Source organism: Neofelis nebulosa, chromosome 9 (assembly GCF_028018385.1).
Source record: "Neofelis nebulosa isolate mNeoNeb1 chromosome 9, mNeoNeb1.pri, whole genome shotgun sequence".
Taxonomy (NCBI): Eukaryota; Metazoa; Chordata; class Mammalia; order Carnivora; family Felidae; genus Neofelis; species Neofelis nebulosa.
Genome location: NC_080790.1, coordinates 129,578,249 through 129,601,229, shown reverse-complemented (window position 1 = coordinate 129,601,229; position 22,981 = coordinate 129,578,249). Strand labels below are relative to the sequence as shown.

Genomic DNA, 22,981 nt, shown 5'->3' with positions numbered 1-22,981 from the left:
TATATATACAGGGAAATGGTTCTCTGCTTTAAGGAAAAAACCAGCACAAATGGGACCAGAGACCACAGGGCCAGCTGACTCAGCTTGTTCCTGGACAAGGGAGCGGCTGTGACTCCTCTGCTGTCCAGGGTTGGCAGGCGGGACCACAGGCTCCCAGGGGCCCAAATTCTCTCCGTTTTCAAGATGAGATGAGGGGGAAATTAAGCTTTTGTGTGGTTCCCCAATTGTTCAGTTTGTTCATAGGAAAATTCTATTAACCAAACACAACATGTTGGTGGATGAATCCAGTTTGTGAGCTACACCTTTCCAGCTCTGCCTTAAGGAAACTGAGGGCACTGGTGTGGAGAAGAGGGACCCAGGGCCTTATGTGACCAGGGGAGCGGCGGGAGGTGGGGTGGGATTCCTCCTGTGCCGATGCAGAGACGCATGTATGACCCCGGGAGGTTCAGCTGTTCTGAAGGAGGGGTTGCTGCCTTAGTCTAGTGGGCTGGGCAGGTCATGAGCTCTGCATCTCTGAGCCCCTCCCCACCCTTCACCGCCACATTCCAGCTGGCTTTGTCTGTCCGCACCTCTGAGCCCCAGCTGGTGTATCACTCGTTCGCCTGAGTCTGTTGCCTGTTGTCTATGTTCCGCACTAGAGGGTCCACTCCCTGAGGGCCTTATCTGTTTTCTCCACTGCTGACTCCCTGGCCCAGAACAGTCCAGGCAGAAAGTAGGAAAGGCAGGTGGTTATTAGCTGTATGCATGAAGAAAAGCTTGTAGGCCACCGTGGGAGGGTTTGGCCAGAAGCGTCCAAGGAGGACCCCCCTGACCCGCCGTTCGCCTCCCCCAGAGCCGGCTACCTGACTCTGTACGGAGTCGAAGCTCTGCCGCGCACCCGTGAGAGCCGGGCCCAGGACCGCACCCACTCAGCCGATGTCTTCCACACCTTCCGCCAGCTCGACCTCCTGCTCCCCAAACTGGCACGTGGCTCCCTGTCAGTGGGTAAGCACCATGGGGACCCTGGTGGGCGGTGGGGCAGACAGAGGGACCCAGAGGGGGAGCCCACACTCAAGCTGAAGGCTCACAGGCAACATGGGCGGACGGACATTCTCATGCCCTGGGCAGCAGTGAGATCCCTGTCACCGGGCCTACGCAAGAGTACAGTGGTAGGAGGCAGGGCTTGGGCCCGAGCTGGGGTTCCTGGTAGATGCGGTACATCCAGAGTGGGGCCTGGGGACCTCGTTGTGCGTTATTTTTATTATTTCCTATTTTTAAAGGTTGCTATTACTTTTTTCTGCTGAGGTATGATTTTCATGCAGGAAAGCACCCAGGTCCTAAATGCACGGCTGAGAGGTGAATCTAAATACTTCGTGTCCTTCCCAGTCAATACCCACCACTCAGAGGGAGCCGCCATATTGGTTCCTGTCGCCTGGGATTAGTTTTACCTGTTTGCGAATTTCCCATAAATAGAATCACGCAGCATGTGCCCTTTCGTGCCCGGCTTCTTTCACTCAGCCTCTCGTCTGGTGGCCGTGTGTATCAGTCGTCTGTTTTCCCCGTGGCATAGCATTTCAGTAGAGTAGTCTGTCTGTCTGTCCCCTGGTGGAGGGATGTGTGGGTCGTTCCCAGTTTGGGGCTGTTGTGAATCCGGCTTCTGCGAACCTTCTTTGTACCTGTCTCCCATGGCACACCTGCCTTCACCTCTCTGTTATCAGCCGTCCGCTCTTCTGACCTTGATCTTGCACACTGAAGGAACCGTCCGGCCGCGTAGCATTCTCCCTGAACTTCCCATCTGGAGTATTTCAGCTTGGGTCTGTGAAAATCCGCCCCACTTACTTTTGTGGCTACAGAGGGAGCTCGGTGTTGGTAAAGAGGTTCCGGCAGGATTCAGTGCACAGAGGCCATGCGAACCACTGGGCTGCACTCTTCTTCTGGCCACTGTGTCCCAAACTTCTCTCGTGAGAAGAATCCTCTCAGCCCTTGTTAATAATACAAGCCCCCAGATCCCTTCCGGTCCACTTGAATCCAAGTCTCCAGGGAGGTCGGGAAACTGCATGTATTCTAAGTGTCACAGGAAGGCTGAGAAGTCGTGTGTATCCTGGACTCAGACATTTGCAGCAAAATCTGGATTCAGATGCCTACTGTGGGGCTTCTGAGCTGATGATTTGGGGCAAGTCACTGGTCTTTTTTTTACCCCAGATCCTTTCTCCAGAGGGGCAGTTGAAGGGAGTGATTGATACATGCTCCGCTCAGATGGCTTGAGGTAGTTTACGGGCTCCTATATAGTGTCCCTGTGCCTCAGCGATCTCATCTGTAAAGTGGGGAGAACAATAGGATCTTCCTGGAGGGTGACTGTTGGGAATGGCTGAGGTAATAAGAAAAAACACTTCTCTGTTGAACACTTTCTTTTAAAAAAAAAATTTTTTTTTTAACGTTTATTTACTTTTGAGACAGAGAGAGACAGAGCATGAACGGGGGAGGGGCAGAGAGAGAGAGGGAGACACAGAGTCGGAAGCAGGCTCCAGGCTCCGAGCCGTCAGCCCAGAGCCCGACGCGGGGCTCGAACTCACGGACCGCGAGATCGTGACCTGAGCTGAAGTTGGACGCTTAACCGACTGACCCAGGCGCCCCATGTTGAACACTTTCTAGGTGCCAGATACCAGGTTAACTATGGTCTCATTCAGTGCTCACAACAGCTTATCACCCATTTCCTTTATTTATGTAGTTTTTAGAAACCACACTTTAGCCCATTAGATTGTTTAAGAAGGAAACCTTCTCGTTGATTAACAATGCAAAGATGCTGGCATATATCCCTTCACACTGTTTCGTAGGAATACTCGATTTTACAGAGACAAAGACACGCATCTAGGGTGTCACTGGGTGTATTTTAAGAAGGAATTATATCTATTATCTGCAGCTTGGGTTTTTGTTTAACCTAACAACATAGCTGTGTATTCTTCCCTGTCAATACAAGTATCTTCTAGTGGTGTTAGCCAATGCAATTAGATAAGAGAAATCAATTACTGGCATAAGAATGAGTAAAGAAGGGATGCCTGGGTGGCTCAGTGGGTTAAGCCTCTGACTTTAGCTCAGGTCATGACCTCACGGTTCTTGAGTTCGAGCCCTGCGTCGGGCTCTGTGCTGACAGCTCAGAGCCTGGAGAGCCTCCTTCGGATTCTGTGTCTCCCTCTCTCTCTGCCCCTCCCCCACGCGTGCTCTGTCTCTCTTTCTCTCTCAAAAATAAATAAATGTTAAAAAAAATTTTTTTTAATGGGTAAAGAAGATGTAAGACTATCCCTGTTTGCAGAAGATCTGATACTGTGCTGGGAAAACCCCAGGAAATCCATGACAGAACTAACTCAAGTGAAAAAGACTGGCAGAGTAGAAGGATATAAAATCAGCACACAAAGAATTGAGTCATCTTTGCAGCTCTTGCATGTCAGGATTTAGGCAACCATCCCCCTCCAATGGATACTTATAATTGTTTCCTTTTGTGTGTGTGTGTGTGTGTGTGTGTGTGTGTGTGTGTGTGGCTACTTTAGTATTTCATTGTATTTGTATCTTTGCTACCATCTGGTGATTTTATTCCTCTCGACAGTTTCCTGGAAGTGGGTTTGCCATGTCAGAAGGCATACACATTAAAATTCTTGTTAGCTGCTGCCACATCATTTCCAAAACCATGGAGCAATTCATACGCCTGCCCGAAGGGAAGGAGTCTGCTCATTCCCCCACCAGATGTTATCAGTCTTTGCATTTGTTTGCCAATCTGATGGGCAGAGGCAGGTAACTTGTTGTTTTAATTTGCATTTCCCCACAGCCTTGTCAACAAACAGTTATCAGATTTTAAGACCTTGCCAACCTGATGGACAAAAAAGGGCATCTGGCTTTATGGGCATTTCCCTGATCGCTGTGATGGAACAGCTTTTCGTGTGTCACTAGCCATTTGCTTTTCCTCTCTGCGGGTTACCTCTTATCATCCTTTTAGAGACAATTCCTGATCTTATTGAACCATCAATGCTAGAAGGTTGATATTATTATACCCATTTTGCAAGTAAGGAACCAGGCCCAGACAGATGAAGTCATTTGTCAGGGACACACAACTGTTAGGAGGCAGACCCTGCAAAAGGAAAAACTTGGTCTGATTGCAAAATCCTGTGTGTAAAGCACCTGGTACCTCCCAGCATCGGTTGCTTCTCCAGGAAAGAGTGGTTTCTCCATTGCTCATTCATCCATCCATACCCACGCTATTATAGGGGACCCTGGGTCATTCAGGGAGCCGCCCTGGGCTGGGTATAGGAAAGCTGCATTTCCCAGTGCGGGCAGCAGGTGGCAGTGTTGGGGAAGGTTTCTCATCTTGGGGCTGGACAGATGGACAGCTGCCCTCAGACTTTGTTGGGCTTGTGAAGAGGGCAGCTTCTTTGGAAGAGTGATGTGGCAGAACCTGTCAAAACAGAAATGCTCATTCCCTCGAACCTGAACTTCTACTACTAGGAATTATCCTACAGCAGTGCTTGCACACATCTAGAGATGCACAAAGATCCTCATTGCCCGTTGCTTATAATAATAGCAAATGCTGCAGACAGCCTGTAGGTCCACCCGTGGGGACTGATGAAATAAGTTATACATTCACATAAAGGAAAACAGCAACCGTCAAGTAGAAAGGGATATACCAAAACCATGAGAAGAGTGGGTATATTGTGGGATTTTTTAGTTTATTTTTTTTCCAGTTTCATTGAGAAATGATTGACACGCGACACCATGTAAGTTTAAGGTATACAGCATGATGACTTGACTTACATATATTGTGCAATGAGCACCACGGTAAGTGTGGTTAACATCTTTGTTTTCTAAGCCTGTGGGAACATTTTGCTTCCGAGAAGGCTGAGATGGGATGGAAATGCCCGTTTGAACTCTTAGAGATGCTTTCTTTCTTTTTCTTACTTTTTTTTTTTTTTTTTTTTTTGCCACGTGGATACATTATTTCTCCTCCACTATTAAAATTGTAAACATTTTGGGGCACCTGGGTGGCTCAGTTGGTTAAGTGTCTGACTGTTGTTGATCTTGGCTCAGCTCATGATCTCATCGTTCATGAGATTGAGCCCCACGTTGGGCTCTATGCTGACAGTGCAAAGCCTGCTTGGGATTCTCTCTCCCTCCCTGTCTCTCTGCCCCTCCCCTGCTCTCACTCTCTGTCTCTCCAAATAAATAAATAAACATCTAAAAGCACCATTTAAAACAAATGTATAAACATATTTTAAAAGAAAATTGACCCTTTGGGGGATGCTTAGATCACAGAGTCTGGTGCTTCTCATATAGGAGGGAATTGGGGGCAGATAGAGCCCCAAGCTAAATATACTGCTTTCTGGAACATTCGTTTTACTAAATTATTTGGGAGGGGTGTGTTTTGTTTGAATATTGTTTTGGGAAGAAAAGCATCCTTATAATAAAGAATGACAGAGTCTAGGGGTGCCTGGGTGGCCCGGTTGGTTGGGTGTCTGATTGTTCATTTCAGCCCGGGTCATGATCTCGCAGTTCGTGGGATCGAGCCCCGCATCTGACTCTGTGATTGGGCTCTCTGCTGTTGGTACAGAACCCACTTCAGATCCTTTGTCCTCCTCTCCCTCTGCTCCTCCTTTGCTCATGTTCTCTCCCTCTCTCTCAAAAATAAACATGAAAGAGAAAGAAAGAAAGAAAGAAAGAAAGAAAGAAAGAAAGAAAGAAAGAAAGAAAGAAAGGAAAAAGAAGGAATCACAGAGTCTAATGCAAAAATCTAATGCATTTTATAGGGAAAAGACAGGACTTTAAATTTTTTTTTTAATGTTTATTTTTGAGACAGAGACAGAGTGCGAGTGGAGGAGGGGCAGAGAGAGAGGGAGACACAGAATCCGAAGCAGGCTCCAAGTTCAGAGCTGTCAGCACAAGAGCCCGAGGTGGGGCTCGAACCCGAAAACACAGGACTTTAAAGATATGTCCCTCTCTGGACTATGCCCAGGTTTCTAGGGCTCAGAGGGGCTTCTGAGGAAAAACTTGAGAGGTACTCAACTCTGGGCCCCTCGTTTTACAGATGGGAAGACTGAGACCCAGTGGTGGACAGGGCCTTGGCCAAGGCCACACAGCATGGGAGGTCTGGAATTTGAACCTGCAATGCAATTACTAGTTACACAGGCCTGGGAGTTCTGATTCACAGCACTGAGTCATTACACTGGGGCTGATAAATAATACTTAAGAATAATGGCAAGAATGTAGCAAGCATGACATGCTAGGCCCCTACCAGTACCAAGTGTGTTCTGTGTTTTTATATCCTCCTAGTGATCCCGTGAGCTCGGTTGCCCCCATTTTACAGATGGGGAGGTCGAGGCTCGGAGATCCAAAATCTTTGCAAAAGATGATCTTTCTAGGAAGGGACAGAGCTAGGATTTCTACCAGGGTCTCTGGCTGCCAACTGTGTGTTCTTTATTTCACATATTATTATTATTTCCTAAGTATAGAAACAATACATGAATATATTCTCCATGGAATCACTCTCTGTTTTCTAAGTTAACACATTCAATTTCTGCACAACCCTTTGTGTGGGTACTTCTGTTATCCCAGTTTACAGGTTTGAAAACTGAGGAGTTGTGAGGTGGGGTGGGTTTTTGTTGTTGTCGAATTGCAAGAGTTCTTTATATATTTTGGATCCTAGACCCTTACCAGATCTATGATTTGCAAATATTTTCTCTCATCCTGCTCACTGTCTTTTCATACTGTGTTGCTTTTTAAAGTCATCCTTAGAAGCTGTGTTGACAGTGATATTCAAGGTGTGTAATTGTGCTGTCAGAGCTCAAAGAATCCCAGTCATTTCCAAATCTGTGTTAAATTTCTTTGCTAACTCTTACAAATCCAGCATGAGCATCAACCGAGGGCCTTTAGCACTTCCTTTAGCCTCCACTCACTTGTTGAAAACCTCCACATGCCCAGGTCCCATGCCCCCAAGATTCTGACAAGATTGGTCTGCAGTGGGACCTGGGCATCCAGAGAGTTAAAGCTTCTGGGCGATTCTCCAGTGCCCCAAAAGTTGAGAGACATAGGAAGATAATGTATTTCAGATGAACAGTGGGCTCGTTGCTTTAAATCGAGAAGTACAGGGGCACCCGGGTGGCTCTCTCGGTTAAACGTCCAACTCTTGGTTTCGGTCAGGTCATGATCTAACAGGTTGTGAGTCCAAGCCCTGCGTGGGGCTCCGTGCTGACAGCTCAGAGCCTGGAGCCTGCTTCCGATTCTGTGTCTTCCTCTCTCTCTCTCTCCCCCCCACTCCCCCACTCATGCTCTGTCTCTCTCAAAAATAAATAAACATTAAAAAATATTAAATTGAGAAGTATATCACCTGAAAAGGTCTGGAGGTTGAAAAAAAGCATATGGAGCATATTATTTGAAAATATAATATGCTTAAAATATATGTATATTTTAATATAAGTTTACCCTTCATTTTCCACCCTTTCGAATACCCTGTAATATGCAACCCAGTCTAGAACCATTGGGCGGATGGGTCTTCCTGGAACACTGCTTCGTGGTTCCAAAAAGCCGGTGAGAGCATCTCTAGTCCTTGGGAATTTTGTAACCATCCAGAGCGACACCCACTTTTCCAAGGGGTGATTTCGGAAGAACCAACTCTCTTATTTGCACGTACATCTGTAAATACAGCATCGTCTTGCAGTGTGAACACAGTGTATGAATAATAAGCACCTGGCTTTGTGCCCTCAACAGTCTGCCCGGCCCATCTGGATCCGTACCTCGGTTTCCACCGCCTGTGGTGCCCCAGAGCCTAACACCCTGTTGTTTACTTAATGGTGCCTGTGAACTGGTACTCCGTGGGCCAGAGCTGCGCTTCAGAGAGGCTTTTGTGGCCTGCACAGTGACGAACATTTCTTGCCCAGATGCCGGCCTTAAAGCCCATGGGAAGACTCCCTGTGAACATCTGGACTTTCATTTTCTTCTGAAAACTCAGGCTCCCTGGCCGTGCTGGGCCAAGTTCCTCTGCCAGGCTGGTGGTCACCCCGACCCTCCTGTTCCCCATGGCCCCGTCCTGACCCTCCTCCTTCATTTACTTTACCTGCCTTCCCTGGAGGTAGTTGAGTTTGAGACCCTAGACCCATCTTTCCCCTCTCGATAGCAGTTAGGTCATTTCCCACGTCTCCTGAACGGAGCTGTGCGAGTCGGCTCATGTCGTCTCCTTGTGCACACGGCTGGCGTTGCTTTGGGATGGGACCCTGGGAAGGGAGAATGGGGCTCGGCGTTTCCTGTTCCTTCCCCTGCTGTGTAAGAAACACCGTTCATTTAATGCGTATTAACAGAGCACCTCCTGCGGGCCAGGTGCTGGAGACAGAGCTCACAGAGGTGAGCGAGACAGGACCCCTCACTCCTGGCCACTGGGGTGAGACAGATAATAACAAGTTGGCATTTAAAGGCCTTTCTTGGGTCCTCTTTCCCCACCCCGAGGAGTGACACCCAGAAGAGCCTTGGCCTCACGGGACATTGGGGCTGGGTGGCCTTGGGCCCGGGGTGGATCTGTAACCCCCGTCCCCCTGTGCTCTGTCCCTGTAGGGGATAAGGACCGCGTGTGCAGAGTCAAAGGTCACCTGTGGAAGCTGCTATCCCCAGCCAGACTTGCTGCTCGGGCCCACCGGAGCAAGTGGCTGGGGAGTTACCTGCTGTACCTGGAGGAGATAGGGGTGCCGGAGGACATGCAGGCCCGGGCCCTGGTGCTGCAGCTCTGGGCCACACAGGTGGGTGGATGGTGCACACGGGTGTGGTTGTGCGTGTGAGTGCATGTGTCTCTGTGTGTGCCATCAGGCACACGCAGGCACACGTGTGAGTGTGCATAGGAGTGTGCGTGTGTGGGTGTGTGCATCTGCGAGTGTTTCTCCACATGAGCGTGGGTGTGGGTATGTGAACATACCCAGCTGTCTGCCCCAGTTCCCGGACTTCCTTAACCATCAGACGGTATCGGGAATGGGATCATTCATTCAGTGTTAATTTATTTTAATTTGGAAAAATGTCAAACTTAGAGAAAAGCTGTGTGTTAGGGCGCCTGGGTGGCTCAGTCGGTTGAGCAACTGACTTTGGCTCAGGTCATGATCTCGCGGTCCGTGGGTTCAAGAGCCGCGTCGGGCTCTGGGCTGACAGCTCGGAGCCTGGAGCCTGTTTCAGATTCTGTGTCTCCCTCTCTCTCTGCCCCTCCCCTGTTCATGCTCTGTCTCTCTCTGTCTCAAAAATAAATAAACGTTAAAAAAAAAGAGAGGGTGCCTGGGTGGTTCTGTCGATTTAGCCTCTGACTTCGGCTCAGGTCATGATCTCGCTCATCGAACGAACTCAGGTCCGTGAGTTCGAGCCCCGCGTCGGGCTCTGTGCTGACAGCTCAGAGCCTGGAGCCTGTTTCGGATTCCGTGTCTCCCTCTCTCTCTGATCCTCCCCCATTCATGCTCTGTCTCTCTGTCTCAAAAATAAATAAACGTTAAAAATATTTTAAAAAATAATAATAAAAAAATTAATAAAAAATAAAAAAAAGAGAAAAACTGTGTGAATAGTTTAATAAACATACACAGTTCACCTTGAGTTCCCAATTTTTAACATTTTATCACATGTGCCTTCTCCCCCTCCCCTCCTCCTCCTCCTCCCTATCTCCTACTGGGGTTATTTTACTGAGTCGTTTGCAGACAAGTAGCAGACATCATGACTCTTTATCCCTAATTACTTCAGTGTATATTCCTAAGAGCAAGAAGTTTCCCTTACATGACACAGTACGAGGATCCCATTCAGGACAATTAACCCAGATTCAGGATCATTATCTAATAGTCCCGATTCAGTCTTGCCACTTGTCCCAACAATGTCCTTTATGGCTCATCTTGGTCCGACATCCAATCCAGGATCACACTGTGCCTTTAGTCATTCTGTCTTTTGAGTTTTCTTTAATGTGGAACAGTTTCTGTGCCTTTCATTGTTTTTCATGACCTTGACATTTTTGAAGTATGCAGAACAGTCATTTTGAAGAATTATTTAAAAGTTCCGTTGAGTACTTACCTAGACCTCAAAGATCTGCTTTTGTTGCTTATATTTTAGCTGGTGCAGACAGTCAAGGAAGTGCATACAGGGTGATTTTATTTTATTTTATTTTATTTTATTTTATTTTATTATTTTATTTTATTTTATTTTATTTTTAAGTTTATTTATTTTGAGAAAGAGAGAAAGTGTGTGTGCACCTGCACAAGTGGGGCAGGGGCAGAGAGGGAGGGAGTCGGGGAGAGAGAGAGAATGAGTGAATGAATCCCAAGCAGGCTCTGTGCTGTCAACAAGGAGACTGGTGAGATCATGACCTGAGCCAAAATCAAGAATCAGACGCTTAACCAACTGAGCCACCCAGGCACCCTGTACAGGGTGAATTTAGATGTGGATATATACAGGATGTAAAATGGAGTCAGGAATAGAGAGATCCTGGGGGTCTGTTGTCATCAAGGTGGTTGAGGAGGACTCTCTGAGAAGGAGAGGTTTGGCTGATAAGAAAGAGCTGAAGTTGGGGGCTTGGGAGAGATGTGGGAATAGAGCATTCCGAGTAGGGGAAACAGAAAGTGCAAAGGCCCTGGGGTTGCATCATACCCAGTGTTTGGACAATAGGAAGGAGTTGAGTGTGGCTGAAGCAGAGTGAGGAGGGGTAGGAATGAGGGAAGAGACCATGGGTGGCCTGTGGGTCCCAGTAAATAAGAACTTGGGGTTTTTCTGTGGCTGAGGTGGGAGCCCTGGGAATGTTCTAAGCAGAGCAGAGAAAGGATCTCAGGAGCAAAGGCAGAAGTAAGGACACCAATGAGACAGTGGCGGTAGGACCAGGTGGTGGCCATGGAGGTGATGAGGAAATTCTGGAAACAGAGAAGCCAGCGCCAGTGGGTATGGTAATGGACCAGATACTGGGGTGAGAGAAAGCAGGGCTGAGGATATGCTACCTCTCGAGGCCTGGTTCCTGTCCTCTCCTGGACCCCAGAGCCCTGCACCTTCTCTTGGCCCCTCCTCAGCAGTGACAGCTGCACAGACACATTTCTGGGTAATTCCCTTCCCATCGACTTGCAGCTTATTTTTAGTTTTCTCTCAGAGCCATTAACTGTCCTTGCAGGCAAAGGCTGGCAAGGGGCAAGGGCTGGGTTTAATCAGCAGTTGGGGCCCCATTAGTGCCTAATAACATATTTATGGGTAGAGACTTGGAGCTCCCAACCGCCCCCAGAATCCCTTGCAGAATGACCTGTGTCAGCAGAACTAGATGCTGGCTTGGGGGCTTGAGTGGCAGAGAGTCTGGGGAACAGCCTTTGGTGGGGCCAGGAGAACTGAGCAGGGCTTGGGGACAGGACATCCTCTGACTCTGCGTTGTTGACAGTGTGCAGAATTCAGGCAGGTGACAAGATGCTTCGAGAGCTTGAGTCTTTTTATTTATTTTTATTTTTTTTATGTTTATTCATTTTTGAAAGACAGGGAGAGACAGAGTACAAGCAGGGGTGGGGTGGAGAGAGAGAGGGACACAGAATCCGAAGCAGGCTCCATCCAGGCTCCATCCAGGCTCCGAGCTGTCAGCACAGAGGCCGACGCGGGGCTCGAACTCACGGGCCATGAGATCATGACCTGGGCCGAAGTCGGACGCTCAACGGACTGAGCCACCCAGGCGGCCGGAGGGCTCGAGTCTTAAGAGCAAGGCCAAGATGCTGAGAAGCCCCGTGGTGTTGGGCACAGGCTCTGTGACCCACCTGCCCGGATTTGAATCCTGACTTTGCCACTCCCTGGCAAACCAGTCACTTATGTTCTTGGTGCCTCAGTTTACTCAGCTGTAAAGTGAAGGTGGCAGTCAGTCCGTCCTCAAGGCGCTGTGGTGAGGATGGGAGAAAGCGATGATGGCAAACCTGTAATTGTACCGGGCAGGTGACTAGAGCTCGCTAGACGTGTTCAACAATTATTTAGTGAATGGCCACTGTGTGCTGGGCACCATTCTAGAAGCCGGGGATAGAGCAGTGAGCAGACCAAAGACCCCTGCCCTTACGGAGCCGACATTCTGGGAGAAGACACTTGGTAAACAAGTCAGCGTATAAAATAGAGCCAAGGTAAACATAGTCAAGTTCTGTAGAGAACCGATAAAGTGGGGGAGGGGGTGGGGAGGGCTACTTTATGTAGGGTGGCCAAGGAAGCCCTCACCAGGAAGGTGACATCTGAGCAGAATATAAAGTGAGGGAGGGAGCCATATAGATACATAGGATGAGGGCATCCAAACAGGGGCACAGCAAGTGCAAAGGCCCTGAGGTGGGGATCAGGGTGATGTGATAGAGAGGCAGCGGGGCCCTGTGGGCTTTGGGGAGGACTTTGGCTTTTCCTCTGAGAAAGGAATTCTTTGGGGACTCTGCAGTCAAATGCTCTACCACTGAGCTATACCCCCTCTTTGGGGACTCTGAACAGAGGAGCAACACAGCCTGCCATCTGCTTTAGAGGGATTATTCTGGCTACATCACTGAGAATCGGCTGTAGGGGGGGAAAGTGGAGGCAGGGAGACCAGAGATGAGGCCACTGCGATGTCCAGGCAAGAGAGGATGGTGATGGACCAGGGCAGGTGCCGAGGCCAAGAGAGGGAGTGGGTGCATTCTGGACACATTTCTGGGTAGAGCCAACAGGATTTGCTGTTGGACGGGACATTGAGAGAAGGTACCGACCTGAGCAACAGGAAGGACAGAGATGCTGTTAACTGATGAGCAAGATGGTGAACGGGGCAGGCGTGCGGGGAGAGAATCAGAGGGTTGGTTCTGGGTGTGTGTTTGAAACAGAGAACTGGGTAGCGGGTGGGGGACACAGCTGGAGTGAAGAAGAATATGGAATTCAGGGCTGAGGTCCAGGAGGGAGATGTGCCCTTGGGAGGTGTTGGTGTGGTGGTGGTTTGGGCAGCCACTGGTCTGGAGACCACCGCAGGGGCTCAGGGGGATGGAGAGGGCACCCACCTGGCCTCTCCAGCTGTGGGGATCAGGAGGGCGGAGAGGAGTCTGCATGAAAACCGAGGAGGAGTGGTCCGGGGGGCTGTGGGAGGGGAACCGGGAGGGGGCCACCCAGAGGCCAGCTGCAGAAAGTTCTGAGAGGTGGCCAGATGGTAGTTTGGCTGCTATCGTCAGATCAGAGTGGAGACCGGAGGCTCCAGGCCCCCGGGGGCTAGAGGGCCGCCCAGGTCAGGGAAGGGGCTGGCTCTGACGGGGTGACGAGGCGTTCATGAAGCCCTGCCTGGCAGGCCCACAGCGGCCCGGGCTTCCCTCCCAGCTCTGAGGCATTAGGCGGGGGGAGGGGCGACCGTGTCGACCCTAAAAACAACAGATTTTTTTTTAATCACAAAAAATGAAAAGAGATATCACCTGTGACCTCCCATCCCTCAGCCCTGCTTTCTTCTCTGGTGGCTCCAGGCCCAGACGGGCTGCCCCAGAGGGTGGCCGCGAAGGGTGCCAGCAGCTCCTGGCAGCTGGGCAGCCCCCCCCGTGGAGGAGGGCTTCTCCTTCCCATGGATTCTCCCACAAATCCCAGGTCTGAGGCTCATTGGCCCAGCCCGAGTCACACGTCCCCTCTGAGTATATCACCGAGTGGCCCAGCCCGGGTAGCGAGGCCACACCTGAGGTCTGGAGGGTGTGGCTCAGCCCCAGATGCCCAGAGTGGAGTAGGAGGTACTTCTTCGAAGGAAAATGGGGTGCTGCTATCCACAGGCAAGGGAGTGGAAGCAGGGCAGGCAGGGTGCACGTGTCCCCCACTCCTCCTGGCTGAGTGGTGAGGTGGCCACAAAGTGGAGCACAGGATCCCAGTGCGGTGTCCGGTGCACTTTGAGCGCCCCCTGGAGGTCAGCTGCTGCCATTCACAGGAAAGGTAGAGCAGAGGACAGGCGCTCCTGGGTGAATGGACTTTGTCTGCAGGGGTGGGGAATGAGGCTAGACGGGACGCATTCTCCTGGGTAAATGGAGGCGGGGCCCTATGGGAGACAGCTCGACTTCCAGGGTAGTGAGTTCAAGATCTCTTGTAGAGGTGTGATCACATACACGTGCACACTCACATGTCTGTGCAGTGGGTGGAAGGCAGTCTTTGCCACCTCCCTAACTTGCCACGGTTTTTTTCTGGAAGGCAGAGATCACTGAGCAGCCTCATGCTCCCCTCATTCTTTGTGATTAATGAGCGGTGGCCCCCATCAGACTGTCCAGGCAAGACAAAATGGCCTTGGCCCTGGCTTCACCCAAGGCTGAATTATTTATCACCTACAGCCCCCTGGCTGTTTAAGTGATGGACAGCAAGTGACCTTGCTTGTCTCTGTAGGACCTGAGGTGCCAGAGGAAATCTCAGAGTCCAAGGCCCCACCTTGTTCTCAAACGGGGTAGGGGAGGAGGGGAGGGGTGCTGGGAGGGGAGACCACTTCTGAGCACCTACTCTGTGCCCAGCAGGCGGAGATGGCTTATGTTACCCCCACTTAACCAGGATGGAGGTTTTGAGACCCAGAGTGGGAAGTGACTTGTCCAGAGTCACAGAAAGCAGGGAGCTGGGTTGTAAACCCAACTCTGCCTGGCCCAGTCCAGGGTTCTGCCAGCCCACCTCCCAGGCTGCCTTGGACATAGAGGTTTCTTCCACAAATACCATTGAACTCCTGCTGTGCGCTGGGACTGGGGAGTGCTTAGTTGGCCTTTTCAGTGAAATGGGTGATAATGGTACCTGCTTGAAGGGAGAACTGAATGAGGGAACAATGGCACTTCCTTGGTGCTGAATTCACAGCAGCTAAAGAAAAAAAAAACCAGAAAATCTGTTTCACCATTATTGATGCTTTGGTTCATTTGTTTTCTGCCTTTTTCTGTACATTTCTGTGATTAAGATCATGGAGTTTTTTGTTGTTATTTAGGGTTTTTTGTTTTTTTTTTTTTTTGTTTTGTTTTTTTTGAGAGAGAGAGAGAGAGAGAGTGCATGCAAGCAGGGAAGGGGCAGAGATGGAGAGAGGGAGAGAGAGAACCCCAAGCAGTCTCTGCACTGTCAGCGCAGAGCCCGATTCGGGGCTCGATCTCACAAACCATGAGATCATGACCTGAGCTGAAATCAAGAGTCAGATGCTTAACCAGCTGAGCCACCAAGATCATGCAGTTTTTAAAATCCAAGTTTTAATTTTACTTAATATCATGTCACAAGCATTTCTCCATGTCATTGCAGATCATTATAAAAATCACCCCACTTTTCTTTGGCTTAAAAGTACTGCATCCATTAAAAAAATTCAAACAGTGTAAAAGGGCATATGTAGTGAGAATCAGTACCTGCCACTCCCCCTCCCCCCCCCCACCCCTCCCGCTTCGGTCCCAGAGGCTCCTTGTAGAGATGGTCTGTGCTTCCTCATGGGATCCCTCTTCAAACCTGCAAATGGGAGCACAGTGAATCCCTGTTCTGCGTCCCCCTGTGCCTCAGGGCATCTTGGCTACTGTCCCATTGGTACACACAGAGCCAGCTGCCTTTTAACGACTTCCTGTATCATCGTTCTATGGAGGGATCATCGTCTATCTCATTGATCTATTGATAGACCGGCTTTGCTTCCAATCTTTTGCTGTTACTTCAGCACTGTGATCCATATCCTTGTGCAAATGTCCTTTTGTCCGTGTGCAATTATGTCTGTAATAGAATTACTGGGGAAATACGGCGTTTAATGACTATCATCAAGATGGGATGACAGCCAAAAGTCGTCCCCCGTATCAAGGTTAGTTGGTATTCCACCCATGCCTGGAGCTTATTTTGGGGTACCCCACACATATTTCAGCTGCAGGAAATACCTGAATATTAAAGTGTTCAGCTAAGGCTGAAGTCTTGGAACAAGAAATTTAAAAATATTTTTTGTAGTTTTTTATTTATTCAGGTAATCTCTATACCCAACATGGGGCTCACACTCACAACCCCAAAATCAAGAGTCACATGCTCCTCCAACCGAGCCAGCCGGGTGCCCCTAGAGCAAGAGATTTTATCCATTTTCCTAATTACTGAACTATTGAGAACTTTTACGTAATTTTTGTTCAAGAAATTACTAGCTTTCATGGTCATCGTTGATTACCGCTTCTTCGCAACATACACACACAATGTGCAAATATTTGAAAGTAGATACCCGGGCATTACATCAGTTGCTGTTGTTGTGTGACAACAAACCACAAAAACTTGGTGGCACACACTGATGGGTATTTATTTAACTCCCACATCTGTGGGTCTGCTGGCAGTCAGCTGCTCTGGACGAGGCTCAGCTGGACGGCCGGCTCTGTCCCACGTGTGTCTCATCCTCCTCGTGGGACCAGCAAGCCATCGGGCAAGTGGAAAGAGACAAGGTCTCTTAAGGCCCGTGCTCAGAGCTGCTGCTCGGTCAGTTCTGATCGATTCTGTTGGTCAAACAAGTCACACAGCGGAGCCCGGATTCAGGGGGCCGGGGAAATACACTCTGCCTCTGAAATGGGAAGGGTGGAGAACTGGGGCTAAGGATTCAGTCGTTCTAGATGTTAACAATAATCTTAACTGATACACCTTGTTCCTACTACTGACACTTCTTTGCCGATTAGCTATGAAGATCACCTGTGTGAGCTCAGCTCAGGGATTTTGCTCAAGGTCAGGGATGCCAAGAATAGCCCTGAGTGTAGGCATTGGGCTACACCAAAGCCCCAGAGCATATTTGGGCCGTGTCCTGAGCTGAAGATAAATATGAGTCATGCCTAGATGTTTGGCAGGCATGGGAACCCCAGGCCTACTGACCCCTGTGCCTTGGCCAGGGCTGTGGCTGTGGCACGGGCCAGTCAGCTCTCACCCCAGGTTTGCCCTGTTGATGGTATAACAGGGGCTCCTTCTCATTGCAGGGCAACATGGGTCCTGCTGCCTTCTGGCTTCTGCTCTTCCTCCTCAAGAATCCTGAGGCCCTGGCTGCTGTCCGTGGAGAGCTTGAACAGCTCCTCTCCAGAACAGAACAGACTGTTTCGCAAATGACCACCCTCCCCCAGAAGCTTTTGGACAGCATGCCTGTGCTTGGTGAGACAGACCCTCCAGATTAGCCCCAAAGACTGGGTCATCGTGGGCCCCCTAAGCCCTTCCCAACATGGACTCCCATCATCCAGAGTCCATCAGTGTCCTCTGACCTAGGGTCTCCCAAGACCTCCTATCTTCTTAGACCTGGTGTCTCTGTGCCCCTCACTCAGCTGCCCAGGACTCATGGTCTCTGTAGATTTTTGGTTGCAAATGGCAAAAAACCTAACTTAAACCGGCTGAAGCAGACAAAGGACTTTCTTTGAGGGCATTAACTCAGAAGTCCAGAGGACAGCTAACTTCAGGCGCAGGTAGACCCAGGTGCTTTAACAACATCATTAGGACTCAGTCTGTCCCTCTCTGGGCCCTGCCCTGCTGGGCTGGCTCCAGTCTCAGGTCAGCAGGATGGCCACCAGTCCTGGACTGGTATCCAGGACTGGGCATACTGTCAGTCCTACGAGGGGGTGCTTCTCTGAGATGTTCCTACCCAAAGTCCCAGGATTGTGTCTCATTGGCTCTCTTTGAGTCACATGCCCATCTTGAACCAGTGACAGGTTCAGAGGGTTGAAATGCTCTGATTGGTCAATCACACACAGCCCATGGAATTGGGAGTGAAGTCAACAGCCCAACCTCTGACAGCGGGAGAGGAGTAGTCTCCAGAAGAAGATCAGGGAACTGTTTCCAGATGGGGAGTGTAAGCTGGTCAAACAGAAACAACCGACATTGATGGCCCTGGTCTCCCCAGTCTCCCCTGATATCTCCCTGGCTCCCACAGTCCTTCACAGCTTCTAGAGTCAGACCCAAACCCTCACATCCAATATCTGAGGACCATAGTAATCGTATCTCATCAGTTGGCCTTTTTTGGCTCCTCTGTGTGATGGGGAGCAAGTTATGCACCCTCTCTGAGCCTGCCCACCTTCCTCTGTAAAATGAGGGCTGGGGGTGGCATTTGCATGTGTGAGAGGACAGCTGCTGACCCTTCCTGGTACCTGCCCATGCAGACAGCGTGCTTAGTGAGAGCCTCAGGCTCACTGCTGCGCCCTTCATTACCCGGGAGGTCATGGTGGACCTGGCCATGCCCATGGCAGATGGGCGGGAATTCAGCCTGCGACGTGGAGACCGCCTCCTCCTCTTTCCCTTCCTGAGTCCCCAGAAAGACCCGGAAATCTACACAGACCCAGAGGTAAGTTGCATACCAGGGACTGTGGGGAAAAAAATCAGTGGCTTCGGGACTAGCCGGATCTGAGTGGCAGCCCAGCTCTGCTCTTTGTTTGCTGTGTGACCATGCCCAGATTACTTCACCTCTCTGTGTCTCTCGCCTGTGAAACGGACCTCATGATAGCACCTGCCTCATTGGGTTGTCAGGAAAATTAAAGGAGAGTGTGTAAGAAAGGGCTTCACAGTGCCTGGCATGCATGGAATGCTTTGTAAGTGATAGCTGAGCAATTTTCCTGTTTTCAGAATGTTATGTCAGCTTCTCAACACTTTTTGCTCTCCTCGGACTTTGAGATAGATGGGTCAAACTTTTATAATTTCTAACAGATTTGGGTGCTTACCATGAGCCAGGCCCTGTGCTGTACGTCCATCCACATACCCTTCCTTCCATCCATCCATCCATCCATCCACGTACCCACTCAGTCTTCCACCTCTGCATCCCCTGGTCCTTTTACGTGTCCTTCCGCCCATCTTTCATTCAGCTCCTCCTCTGTGCCAAGCCCTGTTCTCAGACACTGTCTTCACCTTACCCTACAATGTAACCAAAGGAAATTGACATCCTCTTTTTAAAAAATAATTTTGTTTATGTAATCTCTATGCCCAGTGAGGGGCTCGAACTCATGACCCTGAGATCGAGTTCCATGCTCTACCTTCTGAGCCAGCCAGGCACCTCTAAAAACAATTTTAAATTTTACCCTGCCAAAGTAATATATACTTGTAAAGTAGAAATATGCAGACACATATGTTTAAAAGTAAAAACTTTTCTTCACTGCCTTTACCCTCCGCTTATACAGAGTTCTCTAACAATGGTTTGGAGTGTATCCTTTAAATTATTTTTATGCCTTTACAGACACACATACCGCACTGACACACGTATGAATAAATAGGTGTGTGAACAGGATAACACAATACATGCTATTCTGAAACTTGCCTTTTTAACTCAACCAGTCTAAAGAACCCTTTCTGTGTGAGCACACACAGACCAAGCCTACCCTTCTAAAAAGCTGAGGTAATTAAAAAAAATTAAAAAAAAAATTTTTTTTTAACGTTTATTTATTTTTGAGACAGAGAGAGACAGAGCGTGAATGGGGGAGGGTCAGAGAGGGAGACACAGAATCTGAAACAGGCTCCAGGCTCTGAGATGTCAGCACAGAGCCCGATACGGGGCTCGAACTCACGGACCGTGAGATCGTGACCTGAGCCAAAGTTGGATGCTCAACCGACTGAGCCACGCAGGCGCCCTAAGCTGTGGTAATTTTTTAAACACTGCCCTGTTGATTGGCCTTCACGTTGTTTTCAGTTTTTCCCTCTTGTAAACAAGACTTCGATGAACACCCTCGCACAGTTTTCTCCCTGCATGCGTGTTGTGGGGGGTGGAGCCAGAAATGGACCTCCTTTCTATTTCAGGTGTTTAAGTATAACCGATTCCTGAACTCAGATGGGTCAGAGAAGAAAGACTTTTACAAGGACGGGAAGCGACTGAAACACTACAGCATGCCGTGGGGCGCTGGGCACAACCAGTGCCTGGGGAAGGCTTATGCCATCAGCAGCATCAAACAGTGAGTGTGGGGCGGTGGCACGGGGTGCAGGCCTGGGGTTGGAGGGGGAGGCTCCTGCTCCAGGAGACCAAGGGTTCTCAGCCAGGAGAATGGGCAGAGGCTCCACACAGCCCCATGAGCCTTCTCCTGCCCACAGATCTATTTATTTGTGTTTTTAAAAATGTGTGCTAAGTTTTTAAGAATCAGAAGATCACGCATAAAAAGCCAGATTTCTGATCTCTTTTGAAATCATCAGATCTGGCAATGAGCTCTTCCCTGCAAGCCCGGTGTCCAAATACCAAACTCCCAGAATACCAAACACTGGACGTTCTGTGCCGCTGACCATTGCTATCCACAGCTGCTGTGCGTGTTCAGAACCCTCTCAGCAGGAACTGGCCGAATGTCATTGTTCCCTCTTGGTTATTTCAACGCCTGTGGGCCAGAGTGCCTTATAAATTCTCTTCCCTGGATCCCAAGAGCCTTGGCTTCCGGACCACAGACAGGGTTATGACATCTGCCCTGTCCTGTCCTGGCCCTGTGTAATCGTAAGCTGGATGACCTTCTGTGCCTGTTTCCTCAACTGTTCAAGGCGGGGGTCCTAATCCTGCTGTGTCCCCAGTGGTGTCAGAATCTAGGAATTGGGTCTTCCAAAGTACTTACCCCACTGTCTGGCTCATTGTAGGCATTTAATAAGTGTTAGTCATTATTACAATTGCTCACATTACTATTACTAACGTGCAAGAGTTATGCTAGGTGGGTGGGCACGTTGCATTAACCTCTTGGTCTTGGTTTTCTTGGCAGTAAGTTCTGCTTCATGAGCTTTCGTAAAACTCACACCCCCGTGAAGCCACACAATAAAATCAACAGGGATTGTGGGGAAAATGGGGCCGGGGATCCGACATTCAAAAAAACCCTCGTGAAGTAACACATGCGAGATAAGAACCGGGGGGAGAGATGGTCGTACAGGCTCACACGTGTTACGTGCTTTCTCCTTGTGCCTCTCCCACACGAAACCCATAAGCAAATGAGGAATTAGCATGAGGCCCCCTTGGTGTCCCAGTGTATCCATCAGGTTGGAACAGACTCACGTGTTCAAAAGTGTAGCGGAACTGACTGTAGTTGTTACCTCGGAAAGTTTCTGGACAGATAAAAAGAGATCATGCATACTAAATGCTTAGCACGGTGCCTTGCACCTAGGGTTTCAGTAAATTAGCTAATTTGTTGGTATTTTTATCTCCCTTCACTGCCATGCACCCCCGCTAGGCAGGGTTCAGCCTGATACTGACTAGAGGTCAGATCATTTGCCACCATGATCATGGATCTGGTGAGGGGAGGTGCCAGGATCCAAATCCAGGTGTCAGCACAGAGCTCCCTGCCCGATACAAACTTGATCTCTAGCATCCTACAGCTTCAGAGCTGGGAGGGGCTCGTCCCACCTCTTGGGCCTTCTTTGACCAGACAGGGAAACCGAGGCCCAGGGTGGGGAGGAAACTTAAGAGGCAGAGTTGAGTTCATCCAGCTCTGCTGCCTGGGGCGTGGACTTGGCTCTGTCCTCGCCTTCCCTCCTCTCCATTCAGTGAGGTTAAAGCATCCTCAGTCCCACACTGCCACCTGGGTCTCGGTGGGGGTGGTGAAGGGACACTGAGCAGTGGAAGATCCAGTCCTGACCCCACTGACACAGGAAGTGAGCTAAGGCAGGTGGGCTGGGGCCAGTTCACATCAGGTAGGGCTGCCTCCACACTTACCGGCACACGATTACACCCTGCCCCCGGCTCGTATGCTTGTCAGGAGGTTCCCCAGAGACGGCAGTAAGAGGCCTTGGGGGCGGGGTACCTTTCCCTAAGCTCACAAAGGCAGCCTCTGGTTTAGCAGCAGCCCTGACCAGAGCAGACAGCGAGGGCTCCAGGAGTTACGTGGGGATAAGGGGTGGGGAGAGGACAAGGGGCGGGCAGGAGAGTCAGAAAGGGTCCCTGAGTCAGGAGGAGTCAGACTCTGCTGCTGTAATAAACGACCCCCAAGTCTCTGGCCTGTCACAACAGAGGTGTAGTTCCTACTCATACAAATTAGGTTGTGGGTTTGGGGGTCCCTCCCCTCCACACAGAGACTCAGGGCCAAGCTCTTTCTATCTCCCCGCCCCATCACCCCAACACAAGGCACATGCAGCCATCAGGCAGAGAAATGCCTACAGTCTCGTGTCGGCTGAGCAGTCTTTGGCGTGGAATCGACATTTGTCATTTCTGGTCACCGCCTGTCAGCAGAACTGGCCAGCGGGCCTCCTACCCCAGGGGCTGGCAGGGGTGAACGAGCTCATGGACTTTGGGCAGGAAGCACCTGTGCTCTTTTGCTCTCCTCCCACTTTTCCCAAAGCGAGAGCTGGGGTCAGACTCAGGAGGAAGCCGTTGCCCCCCTGCCTTATTCCAGAGGAGACCCCCAACTCTTCCAGTCCTTCCCACCTGCAACACTATCTCTCTGCAGATTCGTGTTCCTTGTGCTGGTGCACTTTGACCTGGAGCTGATCAACCCAGACGTGGAGATCCCCGAGTTTGACCTCAGCAGGTACGGCTTTGGGCTGATGCAGCCGGAACACGACGTGCCTGTCCGTTACCGCGTCCGGCCGTGAGCTCTGCTGTGCACTTGCCTCCATCCAGCCTGCCCCCCCTCCCCCCCCCCCCCCCCCCCCCCCGTCACTCGGCTTTCTGTGTCTGCATTTCCCCTGGGTGCAGGAGCTTTGAACACTCAACGGTGCCCGCATGACCACTTTCCTGATTCTTCCTTGGAAGGCTATGTCCAGGGGAGGGGAACGAAGGGAAGCTGAGAGGGGGTGAATGGAAAAGGGACACCAGAAGCTCTGTGAATGGTTTGCTGTTCTGGTCGAGTTTCAAAAGGAGTCCCTTTCTCTCCCGACTCACCTTGCCCTGCCCCCCACCTCATGATATCCACAAAAGCTGGGACCCACAGGGCCCCCGCTCCCCAAGGGGCCAGGTCCTCGACAGTGATGTGGTCCAGGCCTTAGCCTGTCAAAGCAGATGCTGGCCATAAAAAGGCCAATCAGGGCCTAGCCAGGTGTCCATTGATACAGGCTCTGTCCCCAAATTACCATTAAACTAGCCTAAGCCAAAGGAGTCCCTTAATTGTCTGCTTACCCACGGGCCCCATTTGCCACACTTGCCTGAATCTCTCCATTCACACCAATGCTTGAGAAAATT

At 50.2% G+C, this 22,981-nt stretch overlaps 1 protein-coding gene across 2 annotated transcripts in view; it reads left to right on the top strand.

The window, feature by feature from the left end:
- Window positions 1-22,737, top strand: part of PTGIS (prostaglandin I2 synthase) — a 37,133-nt gene extending 14,396 nt beyond the window's left edge. Inside the window, exons 5-10 of one of the 2 annotated variants that reach the window (XM_058685913.1) lie at window positions 833-984; window positions 8,563-8,744; window positions 16,860-17,028; window positions 18,024-18,205; window positions 19,645-19,796; window positions 22,251-22,737. In XM_058685913.1, coding sequence (XP_058541896.1) covers window positions 833-984; window positions 8,563-8,744; window positions 16,860-17,028; window positions 18,024-18,205; window positions 19,645-19,796; window positions 22,251-22,395 — 982 coding nt within the window. In that variant the 3' untranslated portion in view covers window positions 22,396-22,737. Of the gene's footprint in view, window positions 1-832; window positions 985-8,562; window positions 8,745-16,859; window positions 17,029-18,023; window positions 18,206-19,644; window positions 19,797-20,576; window positions 20,708-22,250 lie in introns of those variants that run through there. The other variant, XM_058685912.1, reaches the window with a different exon arrangement.
- Window positions 22,738-22,981: the final 244 nt, after the last annotated feature.